The 23,507-nt window shown below is 42.1% G+C and overlaps 1 protein-coding gene across 7 annotated transcripts in view; it reads right to left on the bottom strand.

Annotated features, from left to right (window-relative positions):
* LOC124861031 (suppressor of tumorigenicity 7 protein homolog) overlaps positions 1–23,507 on the bottom strand; it is a 74,537-nt gene that overhangs the window by 15,443 nt on the left and 35,587 nt on the right. For all 7 annotated transcript variants that reach the window (XM_047354652.1, XM_047354654.1, XM_047354653.1 and 4 more), the window contains 2 exons: positions 4,979–5,061; positions 856–1,015 (listed from right to left, as the gene is read on the bottom strand). In XM_047354652.1, coding sequence (XP_047210608.1) covers positions 856–1,015; positions 4,979–5,061 — 243 coding nt within the window. The remainder of the gene's footprint in view (positions 1–855; positions 1,016–4,978; positions 5,062–23,507) is intronic.

Genomic DNA, 23,507 nt, shown 5'->3' with positions numbered 1-23,507 from the left:
TCCACCCTAGTCTCACCAGCAAGTCTTCTTTCAGTACTGTACTTCAATGTGATCATGTGACCAGGGCTTATTTTTCCATGTTTGCTGTATCATCCACATGGTTGATGGTAAACTGCTGAAAGGACTTCTTATGGCTTTCTTCTTGCAACTCTTCCATAAAGACCAAGCTTGTTCCTGACTACTAGGTATCCTGTTGACAGATTGTCTTACCTGATCTGTGTACCTACAGCTTCTTAAATTTTTCACTTAGCTTCTTCTCTGATTAATGTACTCATTTCAGTTTATGTGTGTATCCATGTCTTGGTAGGTTAGTAGTTGTGCCAGATTCATTCCATTTCTAATGATCCTCTGAGCAGCGCTCTAACAGATGTTCAGAACTAAGGATACAATTTTTTAACCTAATCCTACTTTAGACTTCTCCACAATGTTGCGCCAGGCCGGTCAGGTGTGTGGACTTCTGAAGGCAGTTGGTTGAACTGAATTTTATTTAGGTGTATCCTTTCCCTGTCAATGCACAACCCACAACAATTGTCAAAACAAAAACTTAGAAATAAAAGCTGTCATAAAAACACAGTTCACCATTTGCTAGGAGATTCTGAACAATTCAAAAGTATCCAGTCCAGCTAAATTTATTAAAAAAAAAACTCAAAAGGTGATTTACATATTTTTATAATTTAGTCAGTTTGGCTCCTGCAATTTCAAATGCTCTAAATCCCAGGAACCAGTGTGCAAACTGGGGCTGAAAACATAAAACATGGTGGGGCTGTGCAATGACCATTTTTCAGTTCTGTCTTTACCGGTTGAATCCAGCGTTTTTCTTGCTTGGAGCTGATGATTAAAGCACTGGCTTCTTACCGGACACACTTTGCCGATTAGAGTCAGCGTCCCCGTTACTTGTGTTAGAGTTGCTGGGAGAGCTGCTGTCCACTCCACCCAGCAGGGGGCGCAGGTGGCTCACAGACACTTGCTCTATGAAGGAGGTCCCATATTTCCTGAAATACCACCACTCAAAGATCTGAGAGAGGAAACAGAGATGGGAAGACACTTTAATTAACTGAGAATAAACTGAAAGTCATTTACATAAGGTGGAAAACCAGGAAATTGCACTCTTCTCTGAAAACTGGCACCCACTCTAAAACTTAAACTAGCCACTAAAACTAGCTTGAGAAAAACAGAAAACAGCAAGTAGTGTCTTGCTGTTCAATCCCTCTTTTCCATAAACAATACTTAGAAAGCAAACACAAACGCAATCAAGCAGATAGCTGACACAACACCTCCTTAGCTACAAAACTTCAGCAATGATTAGCAAGTCTTTTTTTCCACAACTTTATGGTTGCAATCTAACCGGGGCTCATTACACAGCCTGCTGTAAAGACCCAAGTGTGTGCTCATCCACTATTTACCAATTACCACCTTCAGCTAAGGCTCCTGCTCATCAGTGGAAGAATCAGTTTCATAGTCAGCAGTCTGTAGGGTCATAAGGTCAGAGAGGTTCAGATGGAGGTGCAGTTATCTGCTCCTCCACATGTTCCAGTGTTACCCAGTCCAGAAACCTTTGCTTTGCTGCTCTGTGGTCAAACTACCAGCTCTATAAACGGAGGCTGATGTTTACTGCGATGACTCTACATCACAATGAAATCATTTACAAAGGTCCTGGTTGGTCACATAAAGACAACACTCTTGAGATGTTCTTTGTTCTGGATTGTCATTGGTTGTACCTCAAGCATTTGTGTGTGTTACCTTCCAGGCTGAAGTCACCGAGGTGATTAAAAAGCTCCGCGGTGGCAAGACGAGATCCGCCCTGAGTACCTCAAATCTCTGGATGTTGTTGGGCTGTCATGGTTGACACGCCTCTTCAACACTGCGTGGCGGTCAGGGACAGTGCCCAACCGGTTCACATGTGTTTTGTGGACCTGGAGAAGGCATTCGACTGTGTCCCTCGTGATGCCCTGTGGGGGGTGCTCCAGGAGTATGGAATCGGGGGCCCTTTATTAGGGGCCATCCGGTCCCTGTACAAGCGGAGCAGGAGTTTGGTTCGCATTGTGGGCACTAAGTCGGACCTGTTCTCGGTGCATGTTGGACTCCGGCAGGGCTGCCCTTTGTCACCGGTCCTGTTCATAACTTTTATGGACAGGATTTCTAGACGCAGCCAAGCGCCGGAGGGGGTCTGGTTTGGGGACCAGTGGATTTCGTCTCTTCTATTTGCAGATGACGTGGTCCTGCTGGCCCCCTCTAGCCAAGACCTACAGCATGCGCTGTGGCGGTTCGCAGCCGAGTGTGAAGCGGCTGGGATGAAGATCAGCTCCTCCAAGTCCGAGGCCATGGTTCTCGACCGGAAAAGGGTGGCTTGTCCTCTTCAGGTTGGAGGGGAGTTCCTGCCTCAAGTGGAGGAGTTTAAGTATCTCGGGGTCTTGTTCACGAGTGAGGGAAGAATGGAGCGGGAGATCAACAGACGGATCGGTGCGGCTGCCACAGTAATGGGGGCGCTGTGCCGGTCCGTTGTGGTGAAGAGAGAGCTGAGCCGAAAAGCAAAGCTCTCAATTTACTGGTCGGTCTACGTTCCTACCCTCATCTATGGCCATGAACTTTGGGTCATGACCGAAAGAACGAGATCACGGATACAAGCGGCTGAAATGAGCTTCCTCCGTAGGGTGGCCGGGCACTCCCTTAGAGATAGGGTGAGCAGCTCGGCCATCCAGGAGGGGCCCGGAGTAGAGGCGCTGCTCCTCCACATCGAGAGGAGCCAGTTGAGGTGGCTTGGGCATCTATACCGGATGCCTCCTGGACACCTCCCTCGGGAGGTGTTCCAGGCACGTCCCACCGGGAGGAGGCCCAGGACACGCTGGAGGGACTATGTCTCTCGGCTGGCCTGGGAACGCCTTGGGCTCCCCCTGGAGGAACTGGAGGAGGTGTCTGGAGAGAGGGACGTCTGGGCGTCTCTGCTGAGTATGCTGCCCCTGCGACCCTGTCCCGGATAAGCGGAAGACGACGAGTACGAGTACCTTCCAATTGTTAAAAAACACACAAGTGATTTCAAAATGTGAATATTCAACAAAAAAACTAAGTACATCCCATGATTCCACAGCATGTACTAGCAGCAATAACTAGTCATTTTCAGTGTGACTGTATCAGTCTCTCGAATCATTGTGGAGGAATTTTGTTCACTTATTTCCTTTCTTTGACTGATTTTCTTTTTCCAGCCCTTTTGATATAGATTTGCCTGGGTGTTTGGGATCTGGCTGACACATAATTGATCCTTTCTTTAGTTTTTAGATAACATTAACATTTTCCTTTGGTGTACAGAGGATGTTGACTCGGTCGTTGCTAGGACTGTGGCTGCAAAACAATCCAAAATCATCACCCCTCCTCCACCGTGCTTTACAACTGGTATGAGGCGCTTGTGCAGATGTGTAGGTATGAATTTTGCTGAAATGTTGATAGACTACCTTAAGCATTTCTATTTGTGAAGAATCCATTTCAACTTAGAATGATAGACTTAATTTGGAAAATTTGTAAGCCTTCCAAAATTGATGAGCAACTCTTAGGTCATTGTTGAAGTCTTTCTGCCTTGGCATCGTTTTAAAACTCCTCTGTATGTTCCAGACCAAACTATTAAAACTATTAAATCTTTTTGCATAGGTTCCTACACCTGCTGACAATCAGGTGATCACGTGCAGCCCCTGACTGCTAAACCTTCCTCCTACATTCCAAAGAAACAGCAAGGATGTACCTGCTACAGATGACACACAAACAAAGAACCTTAACTCTACTCCAGGAAATTAAGAGATATGGGTAAATACGTTCCAAGGGATAGAGGTTCTAGGACGCTTAAAGAAACTGTGCCTTTAGGTTTTCACACATGGCTTTTCCATTTAGGCTACATCGTTTAATAAATAATGACACTGTATTTTTTGTTTACTGTACAGTTAAAATTGGATATGAATTATTTTAGAACCTGGTAAATACCAGATCATTTAATGATGTTCTGGTACATAAAACTCTAAAATAAAACAAGGGCATACTTTGGGTTTACCAAGACTGTAACTGACAACCAAATCACATTGAAAGTATGCAGTTATTATGTCCAAACGGAGCAAAATGATAATAATTATTGCACCGCTACCTTAACAAACCCAACTAGTTTTCACTTTGTCATTTCAGAGCATGTGCCAAGCTCATAACCATTTCTAAGCATCCTACGTAAATTAGCTGCAAGCCTGCAGGGAAGAGAGAATGAGGTAATTAACAGAAGGACTATTTTAAACTACAGATCAAACACTGCTGCACAGTTTGCCGAATCTATAAGAGGGAACATTTAGAAATCTATGGCCATGTAATGTACAGCAATAAAGATCCCATTCCATGTAAACCCCACCGCCATTAGATTATCAGGTGTTTGAAGAGCACAAAAGATATTCAAAGTATGTTGAATTGTTGACAGACGATCATACAGGCATTCATAAGGTCCACTGAAGAACCAAGAGAAAAGATTCGCAATCATTGCAGCTTCTTGTGGCCTTTAAACCACTAAGTGAGGTTCTAACAAATTACCTGTGGCTTCTAATCCGTACAAAGAAGCCAGCTGAAATTCTCTCCCTCCTACATGATGAATGAGAGTGTGAATTAATAGCACACAGTCATCAAACTAAATATAGGATTTTTACTCTTCGTTGATGCATCAAGAAATAAATGTAACATCTGAATCGACAATAGTCCCAAATGTTTTACTAGACAAGCAAGAAATTGTTTGGTGACTGAAACTAGATGGTTCTCAGCTTTATCTATCCTGATCAGAAACTCCAAAGTATCATCATTATCAGTCTGGAAATTGGCCACAAAAGCCTGATTGGTACAAAATACAGATCTGAAGAGTTAATCAGTACTTTAACCATAATCATTACAAAAATCTTATTCAAACGTCATCGTGAATGTCAGTTTGAGTGTAAATATGTGAAAGCTAAAAACAAGCACATCTTACCAATATGAGTCCTGATATGAGGGACGAAGTGCCTGTCAGAGCCACGTAGAACTTGGGAGTCAAGGTGTTGAGAAACATGCTTACTACAGAGAAAACACAAACAACAAGATGTGACAAGGGTCAATTCTTCCTAATAAAACACAGTTTCTCTTCCAGACTAAAGAGACCTACTTCAGAGAACATGTTTGTAAGATCAAATGCTGTATAACTTTTTAAAAAGTAGGCCGTGTCTGGAGAGAAGATGAGAGAAACATCAAAAAGGCTCAAAATTCAAGGAAATTTGTAATTCCGGCACAGGAAGTGATTCATGTGGAATAATATAATTTTCATGTGGTGTATGGTATTTCCCAGAGACCCCTGCTGCTCAGATGTGAAGTTACATAAGAACCAAGAGACCAACATAGAGTGTGAAGATGCAGTGTGGGAACAAAATGAGAGAACATAGGCAGCTTAATTGGGCAATGTCAAGAGATGGATTACTTTGACTGGAAAAAAGTGATTTTACCATGCAAACTGGACTTAGATGAAGGCAAAGAACATTTACATGGTTTAAATAAAAATAAAACTAGATACAAAAGTCAGTTTGTCACAATTCAGAGAACTCCAACTGTGCCATATCAACAGCATTTAGCTCAACAACCAATTGTTTTATTGTTTGGATCATCTCTCATATGAGTGAATAGTGATGTGGAAGCGGCAAAGGAGTGATAAACTGTAGCCCTGTTTACCATAAAGGATCAGGTACGGTCGCGCTTTGGGGTGGGTGCAGGACTCCACTGACGGTGCGTGAACCTGAACAAGTGCTGTTGGCGTATACAGGTCCTTCTCAAAAAATTAGCATATTGTGATGAAGTTCATTATTTTCCATAATGTAATCATGAAAATTTAATATTCATATATTTTAGATTCATTGCACACTAACTGAAATATTTCAGGTCTTTTATTGTCTTAATACGGATGATTTTGGCATACAGCTCATGAAAACCCAAAATTCCTATCTCACAAAATTAGCATATTTCATCCGACCAATGAAAGAAAAGTGTTTTTAATACAAAAAACGTCAACCTTCAAATAATCATGTACAGATATGCACCCAATACTTGGTCGGGAATCCTTTTGCAGAAATGACTGCTTCAATGCGGCGTGGCATGGAGGCAATCAGCCTGTGGCACTGCTGAGGTCTTATGGAGGCCCAGGATGCTTCGATAGCAGCCTTTAGCTCATCCAGAGTGTTGGGTCTTGAGTCTCTCAACGTTCTCTTCACAATATCCCACAGATTCTCTATGGGGTTCAGGTCAGGAGAGTTGGCAGGCCAATTGAGCACAGTGATACCATGGTCAGTAAACCATTTACCAGTGGTTTTGGCACTGTGAGCAGGTGCCAGGTCGTGCTGAAAAATGAAATCTTCATCTCCATAAAGCTTTTCAGCAGATGGAAGCATGAAGTGCTCCAAAATCTCCTGATAGCTAGCTGCATTAACCCTGCCCTTGATAAAACACAGTGGACCAACACCAGCAGCTGACACGGCACCCTAGACCATCACTGACTGTGGGTACTTGATACTGGACTTCTGGCATTTTGGCATTTCCTTCTCCCCAGTCTTCCTCCAGACTCTGGCACCTTGATTTCCGAATGACATGCAGAATTTGCTTTCATCCGAAAAAAGTACTTTGGACCACTGAGCAACAGTCCAGTGCTGCTTCTCTGTAGCCCAGGTCTGGGGAATGCGGCACCTGTAGCCCATTTCCTGCACACGCCTGTGCACGGTGGCTCTGGATGTTTCTACTCCAGACTCAGTCCACTGCTTCCGCAGGTCCCCCAAGGTCTGGAATCGGCCCTTCTCCACAATCTTCCTCAGGTCCGGTCACCTCTTCTCGTTGTGCAGCGTTTTCTGCCACACTTTTTCCTTCCCACAGACTTCCCACTGAGGTGCCTTGATACAGCACTCTGGGAACAGCCTATTCGTTCAGAAATTTCTTTCTGTGTCTTACCCTCTTGCTTGAGGGTGTCAATAGTGGCCTTCTGGACAGCAGTCAGGTCGGCAGTCTTACCCATGATTGGGGTTTTGAGTGATGAACCAGGCTGGGAGTTTTAAAGGCCTCAGGAATCTTCTGCAGGTGTTTAGAGTTAACTTGTTGATTCAGATGATTAGGTTCATAGCTCGTTTAGAGACCCTTTTAATGATATGCTAATTTTGTGAGATAGGAATTTTGGGTTTTCATGAGCTGTATGCCAAAATCATCCGTATTAAGACAATAAAAGACCTGAAATATTTCAGTTAGTGTGCAATGAATCTAAAATATATGAATGTAAAATTTTCATGATTACATTATGGAAAATAATGAACTTTATCACAATATGCTAATTTTTTGAGAAGGACCTGTATAGTTGACGCTGATGATGCAGTATTTTTAGAAAACATAGGGGGCAGTATGCTAGATAACCAGTGGAAATGTGCGCTTCATGTAATACCAGAAATGACTGAGATTTTAGGTTCATAAGAGTAAAACAATGAAGAGGAAAATCCTTTTTGACCTCTTTGTAAAAGATCTAAGACTGGACCCAGATACAATTTTGGACTCTTAACCATAAAAAAGCAATAACAAACGTGTTAATGCATACAATCTAACTTTGTAACTTGAATTTCTCTTGCCATTTTTTGTTTTCTGTTACTCTCTTCCTTCTGTTTATGAAGAAGTGATTAATTTGTGCATGAAATGTTTGGACCTTCAGCTTCGTTTATTCTGAATGCGGTACGGGCAAGCGGTCCGCGCCAGGTTACAAAAATTCGAAGGTGCACGACCAGGCGCTGCGACAGCATGCAGGCCCCTCACGCAGGGGCGTGGACGACGAGACTGCTTCACTGTTGGGCGCGCACCCTCGCTCCGTGTTCAACGCGTCAAGTATTAACCTAGTTTGATGAGTTGTAGAAACCTGACCACAAAGAAGAAACATACACTGGCACCCAGCACTGTTACCTGAGTCACGCCCCTGACTAGCAACTGAAGCACTTGATTTCCAGTAGAGGATCACGTCTAACCGGCTGGTTTTACCTTACAGGTGCTCTACAATGGCTACCCTCAAGAGCTGATGTTCTGTTGCCTGCTGGAAAGACCCACGTGTGTCCATGCACATTCTCCCGCTGTCGGATAACAGAGATTCTTGGCTTCATTTTATTTTTGAGCGCAATGTTCCAGTCACGTTGCCGAAGACAGTACTAGTTTGCGCGAATCCCTTCACCACGGACTGCTTTGAGAACTCACCTCAGTACACGTCAGGGTTTTCAGAAAGACGTGAAGAAAAATTCAGTCCCTACTGTCCGTGGTAAATCTGCAGATAACAGAAATGTAAGTTCTTATTTTAGTGTCTTATGAGTTTCGGTTTCGTTTTCATGTGTACGAAGTGCTGGTTGGGAGCGCGGCCAGATCCATCTAATTTATATAAAAGTGAGTCCTAAAACAGCTCATTCTGAAAGGATCTCAAAAAAGTGCAAACTGAGGAGATCAAATCTCATGATCAAAGAATGACTTTGTTTGAAAAAAGTAATCAACATATTTTGTATAGCCCATAGACCTATCCCCAATGTTTAAAAGGAATGGGTCACCTTTAAAAACCTGCTGAATGTCACTTTAGCCACAGGGAAGAGCTTTCTTTCATAACTTCTTGCTTAATAATATTTTAAACATTCAATGCTGTGATAAACTTCCACTGATATGACTGTTATAAAGTAACGACACCGAGGCAGTTTTGTACCAAGCCTCCATGACATGAAGAATCAGTAAAAGCCCTTGTTCTCAGGAAGGACCCATATCATCTTTGAAAGCGACAATTTATTTGCTAAATACTGTTCAACCTTGAAGTCAAGGTACTTAAATGTTAATTAACTTAAATGTCAGTTCTATTTGACACACGTTGCACAAGGTCATTCAAATGTTTTTCTGTTGTCCTAATGCTTGTTGGACAAGTGCTTTAAAAAAGTATTCACCCCCTTACAGATTTCTTGTTTTTGATTTTTGGTAACACCTAAATGTTTCAGATAAAGTAAATGCTTCTACATCCTGATAATCTGAGACATGAGAAAATATTCTGCAGTCTAATGAGATGAAAGCGGAACTTTCTGAAAGGCATGCATCCGTTTGCATTTGGCGCAAAACTTAAAAGGGGACATATGCAAAATCCACTTTTTTATCCTTTAAATACATTTTGTTGTGTACTTGGGAGTCTGTATAAGTGCAGAAAAGTTGAATTTAGTCTCTCCAGGAGATATCTTTATATTTTGTGTAGGTCATATTTTTCCTTTCAAGTCTTCTCTATCATCTGTTACGTTTTTCCAACTGTTCCGTCACATTATTTGCTGAAGAACAGCTAAATAATGTCATGGACTTCTGGCTGATCAATTGTGCGTATCCACCATATTTATTTCTCACTGCGATTTTGTAGTCCAAGCTCAAGTATGCCTACGCTCAAAGAGGATAAGTTTGGTTCGGCCGTTGGGTGTATTAACCCACACAATTTATTACACCGTCACCCAGCACCAGAACCTCTTGGAAGTGCCTGGTTAAATTTTATTTTTCATGGAAATGTTCCCACATCAGGGGGGAAATTCCTCTTTGTTTGCATGAAGCATTTCAAGGAAGAGTTCTTCATCAACCTCCTCGGGTATCAAGAAGAATTTGCTGAAAAACTTCTAATTAAGGGGTCAGTTCCTTCTGTCTATGGTAACGAAGGAGGCAGCAGAGCAGTAAACTGGAAAAACGCTACAATTACAACAAACTTTATTTTAGACTTGAATTTATTGTGTGTTAATATGACGTCCTGGACATTGTGTTGATAGCAGTAGCTTCTTCTTATGTTAGAACTGTGTGCTGCTTTTAGCTCCTTGAGGACAGAACCGTACTGTGTAATTATTATTATTATTATTACATAAACAGTTTTCATTGTTTTGCAGTTTTTGTCGTGTTTCTACAGCGCCAAATAATTGTTATCAAACTACAAAAATGGGCAAACAACTTAAAATGCAGCGCTCTTTGACCTGGAGGGGGGCGGGTTCTGAAGCCCCATAACAACATTTAAAGAGACGGCACCAAAACGAGTTGCTCTCCGACGCTCCTCAGAACAAGGCTAAAAGAGAAGCCTGTGGAACTACAATAACAAGTAGTTCAGACCAAAACACTGCAGTTTATATAAGCCACAACTAAATGTTTTAAGTGGGAAAATGAAGGATTTAAAAGCATGACATGTCCCCTTTAAACCGGATTTCAGAAAAAAAAAAAAACATACCTGAACTCAACACTTTTGTTCCATAACAAATGAAAACATCATTTGAAAACAGCTGATTGAAATTTACTCAAGTTGGCTTTGATATTAAAATTAGCTTGTTGATCGGAACATTTCAGTGTGACAAGAAAAGCAATGAGTGACTGAGTTTTCAAAACTTGCAATAACTTTGATGTATTATGACTGTTCTTAATGACTTGGACCAGTATTCAGGGACAAAAAGTTCTTATTGGAACAACCATTTAAAACATTTAAATGGTTGGCATGTCCCATTAATGCCTCTATTGGATACAATTATAAGATGTACCATAATGTATATGCCATTGCAACAGGGCAAAAGTATCAATGCCAATTATATTATCAACAAACATCAATTAGGGTTTACAATCATTAACATATGATCATCTTTTTGTCATGAGACATTGTTTGCTATACAATACTGCTATCACTGTATAAAAGATGCAGATCAACACTTTACAGATTTGGAACTAGTAACAAAAATTACACAATTCCTAACTATAAAACATTACACATTTTTAATAAAACATGTCTTACTAATTTACTATAAAGCTTCCCTTCATTGGTACCCTATTAAATCAATAATAGAATTTAAAATTCTCCTCCTCACATATAAAGCCCTTAATGATCTAGCTCCATCATACATCAGAGATCTGATTGTTCCATATGTTCCTAACAGAGCACTTTGTTCTCAGACTGCAGGTTTACTGGTGGTTCCTAGAATCTCTAGAAGTACAATGGGAGGCAGATCCTTTAGTTATCAGGCTCCTCTCCTGTGGAACCAGCTCCCAGTTTTAGTCCGTGAGGCAGACACCCTGTCTACTTTTAAGGCTAGGCTTAAAACTTTCCTTTTTGATAAAGCTTATAGTTAGAGTGGATTTGGTTATCCTGAGCTATCTCTGTAGTTATGCTGCTATAGGCTTAGGCTGCTGGAGGACATAATGACCACTTTCACTCTCTCTGCTACATTCTCATACTACTCTCCAATTTTGTGTTATTTGCTGTTATTTCAGCTGATACATTTAGTGGGAATTTCAGGTTATGTTGCTTCCTTATTATCTGCTCTCATCCTCAGCGCCTGTGGAGGACTGGGGACCAGAGCGGATACCCCAGCCTCATGCATACACAAAGAGACAAACATGTGCATAAATTAAGTGCAGCTGGTTAGCTCTTCAGAATAGTGAAGTGGAGGCCCTTACCCTTACAGAGAAGGCCTTTCTGATAGACTTGTAGAAAAAACCTCCTCAGCTGCCACTGGCCTGACGTTATAAGATCACACTGCTGGCTGCCTGACAAATGGTTCTTAATTAAGTCAGCCTATCAACCATAATCAGCCACAACAATGTATCCACATTAAAAAGAGAACAGTTTGCAAAGCAAACTGAATATAAAGCATTAAACCAAAATACAAACATTATTTTATTTTACCAAACATTGCAGAACGTAGACTACTACTGTATATATGCAATTAGTTTTATTTATTCAGAGCTTTGAAAACATGGAATAATGTATCATTTCCTCATCTGTACATAAAACAACACTTTTAGTGCATCAGGGTTCCCACACATTTTCAAGTCAAAATCCCATACATTTACAAACTAATCAGTAAAGATGGAGAACATCTTTTTTTCCAACATGTATGATTCTGAATTAATCAATGGCAAAACCTGATTATGTCAGTGTTAATTCATAACCTAACCCAGGAATAAAGACAAGCTGCACTTGTTGAGCTAAATGGAAAATATGTTGGACACAGAGTGAAATTGTTTAAGCCTTTATTTGTAATTCAGATGATTATAGCTTACAGATAATGAAAACCCAAAGTTTAGTGTCTGAGAAAATCTGAACATTGTAAAAAAGTTAAATACTGGAAACTCAGGGTGTCACACCCTAATTAGCTAATTAAGTCTATACACCTGCAAAGGTGTCCTAAGCCTCTAAATGATCTCAGTCTGGGTCAGTAGGAGACACAATCACGGGGAAGACTGCTGATCACTGACACCCTCCACAAGCAGGGTAAGCTGCAAAAGGTAATTGCTAAAGAAGCTGGTTGTTCACAGAGTGCTGCATCCAAGCATATTCATAGAAAAGTGAATTGGAAGGAAAAAGTGTGGTTGGAAAAGGAGCATCAGCAACAGGGATAACTGCAGCCTTGAAAGGATTGTCAAGCAATATCCATCCAAGCTGAGGCAGGAGTCAGCACATCAACAGACAAATCATACAAATGGGCTACAAATCTTGCATTCCTCATGTCAAGCCAATCCTGGACCAGAGACAACATCAGACACATCTTACCTGAGGTTTCCAGCAGATTTTGTGGTCAACCCAGAGATTTAAAATACTTATTCAATGTTTGTATTATCAATAGTGATGTATATTTTTTTAATTACTTGTTGTACCAGATCAACAAGTACATGCCAGAAGCATGCTGATGGCTGAATGTACAAGCATGTGGTTGAGGTGCAACTTGGTACGGGACATTCAACTATATATAAGTGGGGATGTACAGGGGTTGGACAATGAAGCTGAAACACCTGTCATTTTAGTGTGGGAGGTTTCATGGCTAAATTGGACCAGCCTGGTAGCCAGTCTTCATTGATTGCACATTGCACCAGTAAGAGCAGAGTGTGAAGGTTCAATTAGCAGGATAAGAGCACAGTTTAGCTCAATATATTGAAATCCACACAACATTATGGGTGACATACCAGAGTTCAAAAGAGGACAAATTGTTGGTGCACGTCTTGCTGGCGCATCTGTGACCAAGACAGCAAGTCTTTGTGATGTATCAAGAGCCACGGTATCCAGGGTAATGTCAGCATACCACCAAGAAGGACGAACCACATCCAACAAAATTAACTGTGGACGCAAGAGGAAGCTGTCTGAAAGGGATGTTCGGGTGCTAACTTGGATTGTATCCAAAAAACAAAAACCACGGCTGCCCAAATCACGGCAGAATTAAATGTGCACCTCAACTCTCCTGTTTCCACCAGAACTGTCCGTCGGGAGCTCCACAGGGTCAATATACACGGCCGGGCTGCTATAGCCAAACCGTTGGTCACTCATGCCAATGCCAAACGTCGGTTTCAATGGTGCAAGGAGCGCAAATCTTGGGCTGTGGACAATGTGAAACATGTATTGTTCTCTGATGAATCCACCTTTACTGTTTTCCCCACATCCGGGAGAGTTACGGGGTGGAGAAGCCCCAAAGAAGCGTACCACCCAGACTGTTGCATGCCCAGAGTGAAGCATGGGGGTGGATCAGTGATGGTTTGGGCTGCCATATCATGGCATTCCCTTGGCCCAATATTTGTGCTAGATGGACGCATCACTGCCAAGGACTACCGAACCATTCTTGAGGACCATGTGCATCCAATGGTTCAAACATTGTATCCTGAAGGCGGTGCCGTGTATCAGGATGACAATGCACCAATACACACAGCAAGACTGGTGAAAGATTGGTTTAATGAACATGAAAGTGAAGTTGAACATCTCCCATGGCCTACACAGTCACCAGATCTAAATATTATTGAGCCACTTTGGGGTGTTTTGGAGGAGCGAGTCAGGAAACGTTTTCCTCCACCAGTATCACGTAGTGACCTGGCCACTATCCTGCAAGAAGAATGGCTTAAAATCCCTCTGACCACTGTGCAGGACTTGTATATGTCATTCCCAAGACGAATTGACGCTGTATTGGCCGCAAAAGGAGGCCCTACACCATACTAATAATTTATTGTAGTGTAAAACCAGGTGTTTCAGTTTCATTGTCCAACCCATGTATGTGTGTATTTAAGTAGGACTTGTTTTGAATGGATTGCTTTGAGCAACACTGAATTAGACTTATGTTCTAAGTAGCTACCCACTGTCTCCCTCAGTTGTAGTGGATCTTTGTTCCTTTTATCTATATAAATTTGGTAACCATATTTACAAAAACAAAAATAATTAACCAAGTCACTTATGTCATTTAAGTTTTGTATGTATATGAGTATTAACATTTTCTGCGCTCTGTGACATGGTGCAATATTCTTCAGGAAGTAGTCATATTTAGATGAGTACACTGTGGTAATAAACACATAGTCAGCTACTACGCTCAGGTAGCCTATGGCATGTACACAATGGCTGAAAGCGTAGCAGGAAAACATTCCTGACTCAGTCTGGTAACTGTATGGAGTATAGCCTCAGTTACCTGTTCTTAGTTGACAGGAGTGGTACACACTGTGGTCTTCTTCTGTGTATACAGTATAGGGTTAAAGCAAATATACAATTTTCCTTACTAAGTGAGAGATAAGAGTAACTCGACTACGGTTTCCTTCATTTTTTGCACATTTAACAAAAGATTTATTAATTTAAATAAATAAGTAAAAAACAAGTATTGTTCTACACAAAGGAAAAACAGTATCTAATTTATGTAGTCAAAAGTTATCCTTCAGCCTCTGCTTAAAGAGTGGATAAATGAATGTTTGAAACCCTCAATGATGAATGCCATTTGTCCCATTTTGAAGCTACCACTCCAATGAGTTAATGGTGGTTAGATAGCAGCTAGACAGCACAGTAGGAGAATAACATGATGAATTAAAAGACTGCATCAGACAGATTTAGGGCTAAATGTCACCAGAGACAGCGGGAGAAGTGACCTTTACAGAAGACGGGACAGATGGCAAACTGCTGGTCTGAATAGAATGATAAAAGACACACACTTAACCAGCTTTGTGACCACAACAGCTTGCATTTACTCACAAAATACATGAGATACAAATATTTTACCTGCTTGATATATTATCGGCAGATTACCTCAACCAGGATCGGGATAAGAAAAGAAAAACATCCGATTACTTTAATGTGTGTAATACAAAGCTTGAAATTCACTTTTTAAACTAGGGGGGAATTCCCACCTTACAAGCTTTGCAATGGGGGGATTTATACACTTTGGGGGGGGATGTAACTTATGACCCTGACAAAATGTTCTACTCATACCTCAGATTAATTTGCAGCTTTAATTTGTCACTTTCTCCTTTCTGATTGGTCATCTTAAGTGGCTCTCTCTTGTCTCCATGCTGTTCCGTCTTCAACTTTATTCATCTCTTTCCCATCTCTTTAGACAGGAGGTAAAGGAAGGAAATTATCCATTCAACTGCTTGTGAGGTTAACTTTAGATCTTAACATTGTTGTCTTACCTCACATCGATTCTAACTGTCCCTCTTTAATCGTCTTCTGTACTTGTCATCATAACTTCATCTGTGGCTGTCTCTTATATTTTGTCTCCATGCTCTACTCTTTTCCTGTGTTTGTACTTCTCGTCTGATTTTCTCTTCATTGTAACAACGTCGTTGAAATAACATTTCTGAATTGCTCTTATGACTTCTGGCTTAGCTGCTTAGGGGCTTCGGAGATTATCTAAACTATTTACACTGCTGTAATTTGTTTTACAGCAAAGAGAGAGCCCTTTCCATGAGCTCTCTCTTTCCAGAAAAAAACTAAATATTTCAAAAACCTAAGTTGCAGAAACAGACTCTGGTGACTTGGCATCATAACGTATCCAACTATATACATTTTTCCAACTTTTTTGTTCATCAGCTAAATCAATATAATGATTCTTTTTAATGGCTCATGCCTCCAGGCTCTGCTCGATCCTCCGCTCTGTTCTCTGTCTTCTCTGCTTCATCTCTTTCCATTTGATTATAGCTCTGTTAAAATCAAACTGCTCTTGAGGTGAACCAATTTCTGAAATCATCATCAGATTGGTGAGGTTTGTGTTATTAAGTGAATTTCTGAATCTTGTTTTTATCCTGTTCTCTTTGCTGAATCCACGTTCGCATGACACACTTGCAATTGGTGTGACCAGCGCTATCTTAATTAGCTTCTCCTCTTCAGTGAATAGACCACTATGTTTACTCAGGACAGCCTCTGCAAACTCTTGAAAGGAAAATGAGGCATAAAGGTCACTGGAAACCATAATTTGCTTCAGCAACGCAAACGTGGACCGAGCATCCGCTGCATTTACACAAGTGTGCCAGTATGTTGTCAAGTTTATCTGCACCATAGTGAGAAAAATTCTCAGGCTGTTTTGCCACAATGGCTTTTTTTTTGCTCCAGAACTGTGACCCATGACAAAACATCCAGTGTATCAGAAGGGAATCTTCTGTTGATTTCTTTTATCAAGGATCCAACATACCTGCTTTTCATGTCATCAAAGGCTGGTTTTTGAGTGTCAAAAACTTTGTCTCCTTTAAAGTTATTACCCTGTAGAGAGCTGAAGAATTCTGCTTCTGAAGGGCCAGGATGGACTATTAGTTCTCTCAGTGCTTCTTTGGTACTTTCAACCATTGGCTGAGCTGTGGGGATGTCCAGATCTTCTCTTTGAAAACGTTTTGAGAGAAGGACCACATGCATCAGTATATCCTTCATCACGTGACAGAGGGCCACAAAGTTAAATTTTCTGACAGCCATCAACAGACCTTTGGCATTGTCAGCATCCTGAGCATAAGAGGAAACCATGTGCTCCAGTACATCTCTCAGGGATTTCAATGATCTGCACACAACTGAAACAGCATTGTGAATTGACAACCACATCACTGTATGTGGCTTGAACTTCAGTTGGGGTTCATCTAGCTGTTTCTGGAATTCATGCAGCTTGTTGCTTCTGACAGCAGAGTTACTGAAAAAGACAAAAACTGATCTCAAATCCTGCTGAAACTTCAGAGCTGGCTGCATCAGTAGCAGCAAGTGCAAGACGATGAGCTGTACAGCGCACACCCACCAAATCTGAGTTATATAATTCTCCTAGTTTTTTAACAACTCCTTGACGACACCCTGTCATAACAGCTGCTCCATCAGTGCAAACTGCTGTAAGTTATTTCCATCCAGATTTTTCTCTGTCAACAGTTGTTTCACATCCTCAACAATAGTATCTGCTCTTCCGTCAACTATTTCAGAATTCCTGAATAGTTTTGTGTGAATCTTGTTGTCTTCGATGTACCCGACGTAGGTAATTAGTTGTTTTGTCTTGCTAATGTCAGTAGATTCATCCAGTACTAATGAGAACACAGGACTTCTTCTTACAGCATTGTCAACATTTTCTACAGGTGTACTTGCAATAGCTTGGTGCATTTCTGACAATCCTTGTTCATTTATGTAAATACCATAGATTGATGTTTCTGTGTTAAGCTTTTTAAAAACGGGGCGCTCCATGTTTTTCATAAATTTAACCAGATGACAAAATTTTGCTTTGGGCAATTTGTTTACTGCAATATAGTAAGCAGTTTTTAGAAGCCCCTTTGTTTCCTCCTCACACTGTGACTGCGCTTCTTCAATAGCTTTAGCTATCGAGTTTTTTGCTGAATCTACCTCGTGTTTTCTTTTCACTGTGGCTGTATGAGAAACGCCGTCTGAATGGCGGCGCCAAGTTGATGTTTTATAGCACCGGCTTGTAAAATGGCACAGCACCGTACATTTTACAAATAGAGCAGTTCATTTCACCATTATTATGTTCAAGCCATGGATATATTTTGAGCCAGTTAGCCTGAAACCTGTCTTTGGACGGCTTCATAAAGTTACCAGTGCTGCCTGTATGAGAATCCAGAGGTTTTGGGTCACTCCCGACATCACTGGCTTCAGCGCCGCCTCCAGCCGTGAGTCTTTCTTGTTGTGTTTTTTGTGGAGCGGGTTGCCCTTCAACTGATGTCGATTTGCGTTTTAACCAGCGGTTTTGAATTACCGCACATTTACCTTAATCTTACAATTGTTGCTTTTCTAGCAAGAGGGATAAAGTGAGAGTGGAGAGAGCTCGTATCCTGAGAGAAAAGGAGCGCGCCAAGTGACTGTGGTGCAAACGTCCACATCCTCACGTGTCACTAATTCTATGCGGGAATGTCTCGCATTATAAGAACTATATTTACAGGAATCAATAATATAATGCGCAATACCTGCAATCCCGCTGCGAATTTCAGGCGCTGGTGTAATATAACACTGGATCTCCCACTGGAACACTAGCATCTCAGACCAAAAAACTGCAACCCTCAAGCAGTCCCATTTACTCCAGAAACACTCTGGAGAGTTCCCTCCAGATGAAAGCTGAAGGACTCAGAAGAACTAACACACACAGCTGGAGCACCTGCTACATACAGATAACTACACAAGCAGACTGACACTGATCTAGAATGCCATTACTCAACCATATAGTTGTGGTAAATCTTATAGTTTGGGCTAGAAAAACAGAACACTTAAAGACTGATTGCTCTTATACTGTCCTTGTTCTTGCAGTGCCATAATTATCAAATCTGTATGGTCCTTCAGTTCAGCCTTATCCAGCCATCAATATAGTCAATATCAGCCGCAATGAAGGCATCATTTCTGGACTCATACTGGAGTTATAAGGATGATGTGTTTGATTTCTTCTGCTGTACTCAAAGCTTTAGGTAAAATAAAGTCTTCATGTTAATTAGGTCAAGCGAACTCTTACTCGTACTTGTCATCTTCCGCTTATCCGGAACCGGGTCGCTTGGGCAGCAGACTCAGCAGAGACACCCAGACGTCCCTCTTCCCAGACATCTCCTCCAGCTCCTCCGGGCTGAGCCAAAGGCGTTCCCAGGCCAGCCGAGAGACATAGTCCCTCCAGCGTGTCCTGGGCCTCCTCCCGGTGGGATGTGCCTGGAACACCTCCCGAGGAAGGCGTCCAGGAGGCATCCAGTATAGATGCCCGAGCCACCTCAACTGGCTCCTCTCGATGTGGAGGAGCAGCGGCTCTACTCCGAGCCCCTCCTGGATGGCCGAGCTCCTCACCCTATCTCTAAGGGAGTGCCCGGCCACCCTACGGATGAAGCGCATTTCAACCGCTTATATCCGGGATCTCGTTCTTTCGGTCATGACCCAAAGTTCATGGCCAAAAGTGAGGGTAGGAACGTAGACTGACCGGTAAATCGAAAGCTTTGCTTTTTGGCTCAGCTCTCTCTTCACCACAACGGACCGGCACAGCGCCCCCATTACTGCGTCAGCCTTACCGATCCGTCTGTCGATCTCCCGCTCCATTCTTCCCTCACTCGTGAACATACCCGAGATACTTGAACTCCCCCACTTGAGGCAGGAACTCCCCTCCAACCTGAAGAGGACAAGCCACCCTTTTCCGGTCGAGAACCATGGCCTCAGACTTGGAGGAGCTGATCTTCATCCCAGCCGCTTCACACTCGGCTGCGAATCGCCCCAGCGCATGTTGTAGGTCTTGGCTAGAGGGGGCCAGCAGGACCACGTCATCTGCAAAAAGAAGAGACAAAATCCTTTGGTCCCCAAACCAGACACCCTCCGGCCCTTGGCTGCGCCTAGAAATCCTGTCCATAAAAGTTATGAACAGGACCGGTGACAAAGGGCAGCCCTGCCACAGTCCAACATGCACCGAGAACAGGTCCGACTTAGTGCCGGCAATGCGAACCAAACTCCTGCTCCGCTTGTACAGAGACCGGATGGCCCCTAATAAAGGGCCCCCGACTCCATATTCCTGGAGCACCCCCCACAGGGCATCACGAGGGACACAGTGGAATGCTTTCTTCAGGTCCACAAAACACATGTAGGCCTGTTGGGTAAACTCCCATGAACCCTCGAGTACCCTGTAGAGAGTATAGAGCTACTCCAGTGTTCCACGGCCGGGACGAAAACAGCACTGCTCCTCCTGAAGCCGAGGTTCAACTATCGGCTGGAATCTGGTCAAAGCTCTCCCAGAGGTGGGAGTTGAATACATCCCTGGCCAAGGGCTCCGCCAGACGTTCCCAGCAGACCCTCACTATACGCTTGGGCCTGCCAAGTCTGACCGGCTTTCTCCTCCTCCAGCGGATCCAACTTACCACCAGGTGGTGATCAGTGGACAGTGGTCACTCCAGAGTAGAAGAGAATCCAGCCCCTCTAAAGGAGATGGGTTCAAGAGCCCACGCTGTGCGTGGAGGCGAGCCCGACTATTTCTAGTCGATATCTCTCGACCTCCCGCACAAGCTCAGGCTCCTTCCCCCTCAGCGAGGTGACACTCCACGTCCCTAGAGCCAGCCTAAGCATCCGGGGATCGAGCCGCCCAATCCTCTTCGCACCGGTCCCTCACGGTTCCCCCTGCAGGTGGTGGGCCCACTGGGGCCTTGCGTCTCTCGTTCAGGCTTGGCCCGGCCGGGTCCCGCGAGGAGCAACCCAGCCACCAGGCGCTCTCCGACGAGTCCCGACCCCAGGCCTGGCTCCAGGGTGGGACCCTTTAATAGTCGTCATGAGGGGTTCTAGAACCACTCTTTGTCTGACCCGTCTCCTAGAGCCTGTTTGCCATGGGAGACCCTACCAGGGGCATTTAAGCCCCAGACAACATAGTCTCTAGGATCATTCGAGCACTCAATCCCCTCCACCACGTTAAGGTGGCGGTTCAAGGAGGGGCATTTGAGCACTTAAATCTCTCCACCAAAGGTCAAGCAAACTGTTTTGTGTTATTTAGAGTTTCTATCAAGGGTTAGGCATACTCCTGACCCTTGGCTGCAAAACAAGCTCAGACTAAATTAAAGATTTACCATTGTAAAGATCAAATCATGCTACCGACGCAAAGTGAACCTATGTTGCCCTTAATTAGAGAGGGCAACCTGTAATGCAGGAAGTTTGTTAGAAATGTGTTTTTCCCCATTTTCCTTCATGTTGAGCCCTTTGGGGACTGAATGACCTTGATGTGATTGTACTGCCTCCTTTACATGTCTTTCAGTGGTAATAATGTTGAATATGGCAATCACAAAATCAGGTACCAGAACTCCCCATTTTCCACACTCCTCTCTTTCTCATATTTTTCACTGAGATTCTGCTAACACTGTGTGAAGCGGTGCCAGCGGTGGACAGGTACCACACTCAGACTGCACCCAACAGGATGAATATATTACTGGCACAAAACTTCAACTTCCTGAGACTTACAAGATAATAAATATTGTGTTCCACAGTCCTCTGCAATATTTATATTGCACTTTGATAAACTGTGATAAATTTATTGCAATATAGTGTGCAGCCTTATATCAAGGATCCAAAGCAGCAACTGTATTGTTCTGAATACAGTCAATTAAAACTGCTTCAGATTTAATGTAGAATCACAGTATATATAAACCGCAATGTAGTGCCAGTACTCTCCAAGAACTGCAATGGGGAACACCCACTACAAACTCAGTGTTGTGGTTTTGTTTATTTCATGGCCGACTTTCTCATAGTCTGTTTCATACGATTCCACTGGTCCAAACAGGTATCAGAGATATAACTACGTTTTCATAAAACATAAAATTATACATTGCACAAAAAATGAAAGGAACACTTTTATATCAGAGTATAATATCTGGTCAGTTACACGTCTGGAATATTGATCTGGTCAGTTCAGTAGTAGAGGGGATTGTTAATCAGTGTCAGCTGTTTTAGCATTAATAAAATGAACAACAGCTGCAATAAAAGGGACAACAATGAGATGACCTCAAAAACAGGAATGGTTTTCCAGATGGAGGCCACAAATATTTTTTCCTTATTTTCTTTGACTGCTTTCCAGTAGTTCTGCATTTGACCAGGGTCAGTGTCACTACTGGTGACATGAGGCGATCCCTGGTAGTCCAACTCTGTTACTCTAGGAAAGCTGGACAGAGCCATTAGAAGTCTTTAACCCATCAGCAGGATGAGTACTGCCAGAGCCCTACACAGTGACCTCCAGCAGGCCTCCAGCAATTGATTTAAATAGTTCTGAAATTAATATATATATTAATAAAACTGAATTGAATTGAATACTGACCACAACCACAAAAAGCAGCTTAGACACTTTCTATTTAGACAAGCTTTTATTTAAATGTTCTACCTATTGTTTTGTTAGCTGTTCTTACTGTGTTTTATATTAAGCCTATATTTGTATCTATTTATTTGCCCTCGGTAAAGCACTTTGTAATTTTATCTGGGAAAGGTGCTATATAAATAAAGTTTACTTACTACTTAATAATTGTGGTTATGACTTTTTTCTCCCATATTTGAGCATCCTATTAAGAGAATAAAGTGTTATCCATTGATATGTGCAATTGGACTTTGCTAGGCAAAATTGTGTTTCAATAAAAGATGTCCCTGGGAAGAGACTTATATGTAGTATGTTGAATTTTTATAAAGAGATACACATTGTTAATACAATTAAACTTTTTTTTAAACTACAAAAAATATTATATTTGCATTTAGTTTCAATTGTGTTTCATTTCTAGAGATGCTCTAAATACCTTCCAGTAGGTGTTTCACTTGATCCCAACTTTAGAAGCTACTATGCCAATATGAACAGATAGCCTGGATAATTTCTTTAAAAAAATAAGAATGAGGTGATGAGTTTTACATCTGAAAGAACATGCTGAGGTGCGTGTAATGTAGCATGTTTTACTGCCAAGGACAGCTTATGCGGATGTTAGGATTCAGAAATGCATGATTGGATCTTAATCTGAAGCTTAGAGAAGGCCTTACCCTCAGGATTCAGAACAGGAGGGAGTCACCACAGGGTGTCCTGATGCGGCAGTACCACTGATAGACCTACATCACTGTCAACGTTATCAGAGGGAGCAATGTGATGTTGGCGTGAAGCTAGCTCTTTTAGCTTAGCTATTCTTGCTTGAAACGTTAGTTGGCAGGGGCATTTAGGGAGTGCCTCAGAGTATGGCTCATAAGGTAAATATATGGCTAATTAAACATCCAGTGGGTCCTGCCAGGGCCTTTAAATTACTATGAACATTTGAACAACATCAGCAGCTACTGAGCTCGTCTGTCATTTAATGATCACTGGTAAAAAGAAAAATTACAAATAACATTACAGTGCCTTACAGAAGTATTAATACCCCTTCACCATTCCCATATGTTACAACCATAAATGCCATGGGACTTATTGGGATTGTATCTGATAGATTAGCACAAAGCAGCAAATAATTGTGAAATGGAAGGAAAATGAAATGCTGTCTTCATCATCTGTTTAAAAAAACTTTTTATTTGTTAAGTGTGTTGTGCATTTGTATAGACCCACTGGAGTCAATACTTTGTAGTAACACCGTTTACTGCAGTTACATCTACAGATGTTTTGGGATAATTCTCTACCAGCTTTGCACATTCAGACACAAGTTTGCCCATTATTCTTTGTGACATAGCTCAGGTCTAGTCAGATTTGCATGAAGAGCATGTTTGAACAGCAGTTTTCCATCATGCAACAAACCACTTTGACAAAACACTTAAGGGGAGGATTAAGAAG

This window comes from Girardinichthys multiradiatus, chromosome 2 (assembly GCF_021462225.1).
Source record: "Girardinichthys multiradiatus isolate DD_20200921_A chromosome 2, DD_fGirMul_XY1, whole genome shotgun sequence".
NCBI lineage: Eukaryota > Metazoa > Chordata > Actinopteri > Cyprinodontiformes > Goodeidae > Girardinichthys > Girardinichthys multiradiatus.
Note: the sequence above shows the minus strand (reverse complement) of the source record. Positions and strands in the feature narration are given on the sequence as shown.